General features: G+C 37.1%; 3 protein-coding genes and 1 non-coding gene across 4 annotated transcripts; 3 read left to right on the forward strand and 1 right to left on the reverse strand.

Moving 5' to 3' along the window:
- Nucleotides 1-18: 18 nt before the first annotated feature.
- On the reverse strand, nt 19-2,474 carry LOC107462922 (ubiquitin-conjugating enzyme E2 32). Its single transcript, XM_016081600.3, has 5 exons — nt 2,179-2,474; nt 1,466-1,597; nt 1,256-1,340; nt 703-866; nt 19-618 (listed from the first exon to the last, which is right to left on the reverse strand). Exons 1-5 carry the CDS (start codon nt 2,284-2,286, stop codon nt 169-171), a joined length of 939 nt encoding a protein of 312 aa, XP_015937086.1. The 5' UTR covers nt 2,287-2,474; the 3' UTR covers nt 19-168.
- Nucleotides 2,475-2,830: 356 nt separating this feature from the next.
- LOC107462927 (probable bifunctional TENA-E protein) lies at nt 2,831-4,408 on the forward strand. The gene is made up of 3 exons (XM_016081612.3): nt 2,831-3,059; nt 3,370-3,587; nt 3,915-4,408. Exons 1-3 carry the CDS (start codon nt 2,904-2,906, stop codon nt 4,228-4,230), a joined length of 690 nt encoding a protein of 229 aa, XP_015937098.1. The 5' UTR covers nt 2,831-2,903; the 3' UTR covers nt 4,231-4,408.
- A 163-nt stretch (nt 4,409-4,571) lies between these two features.
- On the forward strand, nt 4,572-4,643 carry TRNAH-GUG (transfer RNA histidin (anticodon GUG)). Its single transcript has one exon. It is a non-coding gene; the product is annotated as a tRNA-His (tRNA).
- Nucleotides 4,644-5,569: 926 nt separating this feature from the next.
- On the forward strand, nt 5,570-6,730 carry LOC110273026 (actin-related protein 2/3 complex subunit 2A-like). The gene is made up of 2 exons (XM_021125861.2): nt 5,570-5,684; nt 6,325-6,730. Exons 1-2 carry the CDS (start codon nt 5,573-5,575, stop codon nt 6,519-6,521), a joined length of 309 nt encoding a protein of 102 aa, XP_020981520.1. The 5' UTR covers nt 5,570-5,572; the 3' UTR covers nt 6,522-6,730.
- Nucleotides 6,731-6,951: the final 221 nt, after the last annotated feature.

The following is a 6,951-nucleotide window of genomic DNA, read 5'->3' on the forward strand; positions in this document are numbered from 1 at the left end:
AATAGCTGACACCGCATATTATACAAGAAATGCAATATATTTCAAATTAGCATAATTACAAGACTTGGTTTATAAAATTTAACTCGAGTTTAATAAGCTTGATATACCCTATGAACTACGTGGGGCTAATAATCTTTATCTTGGAGAAAACATGAGCAACGAATACATCTACGACCCACCATTCATGAAAACCGCACCATATTCTGTGGATTTGATGAACTTCTTCAGCAAAAGGACAACAATTGCTATAGTAAGTCCAATAGCTGCCAGTGTGAACAAGCGATCATCAGGCTTTTGGACCCTCGTCTCTGGTTTCAGATTTTGTATCATTGTATTTGACTTTTGGAGAGACTGAGTGCTAGAGATAGCCGATGGAATCTCTGTTGAAGCTTCAGTTCCTGCAGGATTAGGATTAGCATCGATAGGAAGTTCTTGTTCTTCAACAATTTCGTCAGCTGCTTGATCTACAATCTCCTCTCCAGCAGGTAAAGACTCAGGATTTTGCACATCAACCTCGGCCTTGGCCTCTTCAATTCTGGGTTGTTCTTGTTCTTCAGAAGTCTGTGAGGGGCTAAGTTCAGGAACTGGGGGCGCCTTGCTTAGCATATACTCATGTATCTGAGACAACAGGGTACACTCAGCAATCAGCATGGTATATTACAGAATAATGTACTAGGGAGAAAATAATAAGAATTGTTCTACCTCATCAATCAGTTTTTGCCGCTCAGGAGTCCCAAACCTTGGAGCTGCATCACGGGATTTAATTGCCAATGTACGCCTCTCTTCTTTCTTGTAGTCTAATGAGCCCAATGCACCATTTGGGTTGGTTGGCATGAATGCAATCAGTGCAACTAGAGCAGTCCTTACTGCCAAAAGAAATTCACATCAGCAACATACAAACCTTCCTATTAAAGGCAAAGTGTGAAGCATTAATGGTTATAGTTATGGTTCATTAAGGTAATGAAAATTGCAAATGAGGAAACAATCAAGTAATGAAAATGATGCTTACAATCACCTTCTAAACTGATAAATATTCCTTCAGTACAATCACTTAGTTTGTTCAGTATTTTCCCAATAAGTTGGCGTTGGATAATTAAAAATAGAGACGGACTAATGGCAACAAAGTAAATACAAAACAATATATTCAACATGAAAATTACAAGAAATATTTAAACAAATACAAGAGGCGAACCGAGATACTATATGAGATGTCAAGCATCATTTAGGTGAGTCAAGAGTGGAAAGGAGAACTTACCGCTCCATGATGGTTGCCAATGCTCAGGGTGATGATTAGAGATGCTCAAGCAAATCTTGGTTTGGGTCTCAAAACGACCATTAGGCTGAAAAGGAAAACAGTGAAACTTATAAGCATGTTGGAATTGAGCTTTTAAGTTCAAGATACGCTGATCAACATGAAAAATAAAATAAAATTCTACTCAATCTAGAGGGTTAAGTAAGATCTTACTGTCAAAAGCATAAATGAAGGAGGTTTGAATGGATATTCTGCTGGCAACTGAATCCGCCCATGATAAATACCACCCTCAAATTCAGTATCACGAGGCCCCCTAATGGCAAATTGCCATTCAAATATATTTTCCTGAAAATAAACATAATAAAGTTGTTCAGGAAAAACATATAGGATCCCAAAAACAAAACAATAAGAATTAATTAGCAGATGCCAAGTTCCAAATAAGTATGTAAAGATGCAAACTATGTGAAAAAAAAATAGGTGAGTGAGCAAACAATCAGAAACCATAGAGAACACAATATAAGAAAATATTCATAGCGATAGAGGTTTCCCTAATCTGGTGTGCATGAATTTATACCATAGCTTGAGAGCGATGAGCTAAATTATTTAGACGTTCTAAGAGCATGTTTGGAATGAATTCACTCAAGAATGGAATTCTTTTTTCTAATTACCTTTTTAATTCACAACTCGCAAACATCAACAAGCTAAATCAATCTATTGAATCACCTGATAATATTATTAGCAATTACGGCAACCAATTTTTTAGTGGGGATAGAACATGACAAAATTGAATTGCTACCGATAATATCGAGATCTCACCGTTGAATCTCCCTTTCATGTCTCAATAATTATCCGATAGCCATGTGATTAACTGGAATTCAAGAATAAAGCAAGAGATAAAACCTAAAACTAAATTAAGAGAAAGAAACCTCAAGCGGGAGGCTCATGAAATCATCAGAAGGGTTGGATTGCATCTCCTTGACCTCCTGGAGAATGCGCTTGACAGCAGGGTTCTTGAGGTTGTACTTGTCCGCCATTTCCGATGCGATCTCTCTCTCTCTCTCTCTCTCTCTCTCTCTCTCTCTCTCTCTCTCTCTCTCTCTGGTTAGTTAGAGTTGCGTGGTTGACAGATACTTAAACAGAGATCATAGCTCAGAGGTTGGGGAAATGATTGGTGTTATGAAATGCAAAGAGACGATATAATCAGATTAAGAATTAGAAATGGAAATTATCGCGGGGACCTAATTATATTCACCGAGGGAATTCGCTCCTCGATGGACACGTCACGATGCGCTTCTTTTCTTACGTGTCTCGCTTCTATTGGAACGAAGTAGCTCTTCCTTCGGATCTCACTACACCTTATTTTTCCACTCATCTTCTCTAATTCTAATTGGGCTTTAGGGTGTGAAAGCCCAATATTAATGCCACGATTGGTTAAGTTGAGGCCCATAGCATGACCAAAAAAAGTTGAGGCCCATAGTTTTTGTGTCTGCCACTGCCTCTCCGAATTCCCCACTGGTCACTGGAAAATTCCTACTACTCACTCTATATATATGCTTTACTATGCTAATCTTGCTAGTTACAAAGTCAAAGATGAAAAAGTGCACAACCGATTACATGTGAGGTGAGAGAAACATACAGAAGAAACGAGAAGATGGAAGAAAAGTTAAAAGCCGAAGAGAAGAAAATCGGCATGACCGAGGCTTGGTTGAGGAAGCACCGTCTTCTTTACACTGGAGCGACTAGACACCCTTTCATTCTTAGTATTCGTGATGGCACCGTCGACATTGCTGCCTTCAAAACATGGCTCGTAAGATATTATTTTTATTTATTTCCTTTTGCAAGGTTCTGATTTTAGCTTCCTTTCCCTGATTGGTATTTTATTTGACTCTTTCTGTTCATGTTCAATGATCAAGCAATTATTATTATATTTTTCTACAAGCGTAGCTGATTTTTGGTGGCTGATAGCATGATGAGCATGATTGATTATTATATGGTCACGATTTCAATGTAGTAGTAGTTATTAGTTACATGGCTCGGGTAATTGAGCCTTCAATTTACCGGTTGCTATTTTTATTTTATATATAAATATAATATACATAATAGTACACATTATGCAGGCACAGGACTACTTGTTCGTAAGAGCTTTTGTTCCTTTTGCTGCAAGTGTTCTGATAAAAGCTTATAAGGAATCAGATGACAACACTGACATGGAAGTGATATTGGGGGGTGTGGCTGCTCTCAAGGATGAGATATCATGGTTTAAGAACGAAGCCAACAAGTGGGGCATTTCACTTTCTAATGTTGTCCCTCAAAAGCCAAACAAAAACTACTGTGGGTAGGTATATTAATCATATATCATCATAGTCCATTTGTACTATTATATGGAAAGTGGAAACACAATAAGTGGTGGACAAAAATTTTATGGAAGGTATGGTTTTGGATTGGGATTAAAGGTCCAAAGATATACATTTGGTAATATCATAAAGGACTTAAAAGCACAGTATTCCTATAGGACTCGGTCTTTCTAAGACCAAGTTTGTATTTGGATTTTTTCTAACACAGATATATTTTTATGGAACTTAATATTGATGAAAATCATTTAATGATGTTTTGTCACATTAACTTAACATAGCTAAGTCTTATGACATGGATGCTGTGACAGGTTGCTGGATAGTTTGACGAGGCCAGAGGTGGAATATTCTGTGGCTATTACAGCATTTTGGGCCATTGAAGCAGTGTATCAAGAGAGCTTTGCTCACTGTCTTGGAGAAGGATCCCAAACCCCACAAGAATTGAAGGAGACTTGTGAAAGATGGGGAAATGAGGGTTTTGGTCAGTATTGCCAATCTCTTCAGAACATTGCCAATCTACACCTGCAGAAAGCTTCTGACGATGAGCTGAAGAATGCTGAAGTTGCTCTACTAAGTGTTCTTGAGCATGAGGTTGAGTTTTGGAACATGAGCTGTGCAAGTGTCTGAACTGATTTTGTTCCAACTTCCAACAAGCTTTTAAAGCTTTTATAAGTGCTTGTTTATTGTTTAATATATTGTATGAAATGTTACGTGTTTCGTAGGGAAATAAAAAATAAAAGAATGGTGTAAGCTTAAACAAGCTACTGGAATGAATAATAATACTGAGAAAGTTTGTTTAAGGAAAGCTACTGCATAGCAAATTCTTAAGAAAATCAGGCTTTCAATTATAGTCATCCACATGCTTTAGTCTAATTATGTTTTGTTAATAGTTAGTAGATTGTGCGTAAACGGCTCAACGGCTTAACGCTTGTTTACTATTTTATTGTTTAAGCAACTTGAACAACAAAGTGGCTGTAGTTTAGTGGTAAGAATTCCACGTTGTGGCCGTGGAGACCTGGGCTCGAATCCCAGCAGCCACATGTTTTTATTTTTCCATATTGTATTCTTCTTCGAAGAAAGTTGAACATTCTCAATCTGTTTCTTGTGCTGAATCACAAGAAGGAACTATTGTTGTCAATAGAGTCTGGTTTATCTTCACTACTACTCACTACGGTCCAAAGTTTTAGTTTTATTAATAATAAGTGCACTATCGCTTTGAATGCTTAAAATCTTAGCCAGATGGATGCAGAGTAAAGAAATGCCAATAAATTTATGAGAATAAGAAAATTAAAAAATCCAAGTTTTTAACAGATAGCTATTTAATGGCATTTGTGGAATTATCACGATAGTCCTTGATGGACTAAGTAATAAATGAAATTAATAAAAAATATAGGGGTTGGTTCACAAATAATAAAAAGTTCACAAATAAACTTTCATCAATATATGTGGCAAATTTAAATGTGAAGTTAAATTGGATTGGGGTAACGGCAAAGTCTGGGTTGGACATCTAAGTAGCAGACGGTACTGCACGACAGAGCTGAGGGAGTGGTAGAACGCCGCCGAAGTAGAGGCGTAGATCGGGCCCTGGCCGAGTTCAGGTACACCAGACGGGAGGCAATGGACGAAATGGGGCAACCGTCGACACAGGCACTGCAGTGAAGTCAGAGGAGCAGCTCCGCAATGAGATTGATGAGCTTCTCCGCCAACAGCGCGAGGTCACTAATTACTCTCTCGCCAATTACCACACCACTCTACTTCCACTCTCTCCAATTCATTCATCGATTCTGTTTCTTTTTTGTTCAATTTTCTCAGATTACGGAGCGGCTTCATGATCCTCGAGGCCTTCGAAGGGGCCCCTTCTCAGCTCCTCGCCGACAACCCTTTTCCTCCTCAATGCCAAAACTAATTTGATGGTGGCAAGCTTGACAAGAGGGGTCCCTTCTTTGTCAATGGACTTTCTTTTGGAGCCATGGACGCAATAAAAGCTGCATACGGAGCTACTGTACAAATTAAAGATCTTCCAAGGGATGGGCTTAACCTAACATTGAAAATAAATCTGTCAAAGCTTCCTGCAAATCATGGTACAAACTGGTTCTGTATATCCTGCCATCATAAGCTTTCTAACTGCTGTTTTTTTAGCATGGTATTATAGTTATCATGGTTTCAAAATTTCAATATTTTTAATTGACGTGCCCCTTTCCATGAGAAGTTCTTCCTAAATTGTTAGCTGCTGTATTTTCTATGCATTAAAATGGTTGAGATGAATTGCATTTCCATTATTATGGGGAGTTGTTGCCTTTCTATTTTAATTTCAGGAATCAATATCTACCTTTGTTATTTATATTAGATATTAGATAGGATTTGTAAAATATCTTATACTAAGTGATATAATAAGAGGCATTCATGGGCGTTCACCTAATAGTTTAAGTTTTTGGGATGGTCACTACATGATATCAAAGCCTTGATTTGTCAGGAAATTAGTTTCTGGTCTGTCAACTCATGTACTTCATGCTTTATTGAATTTCATGTATTTACTTTATTATACTAAATATAAACCCTTTCAAATGTCAATCAAATTACATTTTTAATCATTCTATGCTTAGAATCTATTTTGCATTGAATTGCAATTCTTGTGGACGGGGGAAAAAGTATTTCTATATTCAATTATTTGGTTGTTGATGTTGGTCTTTTATAATTGGTGGTGTTTCTGATTATGTGCAGATCAAAGGCAATCCTTTTTGGTGAAAATTGCATCAGTGAGGGAGGTTGTCCTTGGTGCACCATTGAGAGTAATTTTAAAACATCTTGCTTCAAGAACTGTTGCTCCAGACATTGATCCGCTTGTCGCCCTTGTGCATCGGCCAAGGGAGTTATTTTTTCTTGTTCCAAAGGTAACAGCGTATTATAAGCATGGTTAACTTCTTTTTTAGCCTAACTGCCTAAGTATTCTTCACTATCAATCTTGAAAATTTATCAGTAGTAAATTATCTTCACAAATTCTTGCATTAAAATACTCCCAGATTCTTCACAATTTATCAGCCATGGTTCTTCACAGTTTATCAGCCATAAGCCTCAAGAATTACCAAAAGAAATTAGAGTGATTTTGGACATAAAAGGTCATCTCTTGAAAGTAAATTATAACCAGCAAAAAAAAAAATAAGAGGGAACAAAAAGAGCAAAGCTGCTGAAGCAATCAACGCATATTTGTTATATATGAGTCCTTATATATATTAGTCCAGTAAGCCACCTTGGACAGGAATTTGTTATATTTAGCCTCTTGTTATCAAGTAAGCCACCACTTGTTGATAGGAATAATTGAGTCCTTATATAATTAAATATATATATATA

This window comes from Arachis duranensis, chromosome 1 (assembly GCF_000817695.3).
Source record: "Arachis duranensis cultivar V14167 chromosome 1, aradu.V14167.gnm2.J7QH, whole genome shotgun sequence".
Taxonomy (NCBI): domain Eukaryota; kingdom Viridiplantae; phylum Streptophyta; class Magnoliopsida; order Fabales; family Fabaceae; genus Arachis; species Arachis duranensis.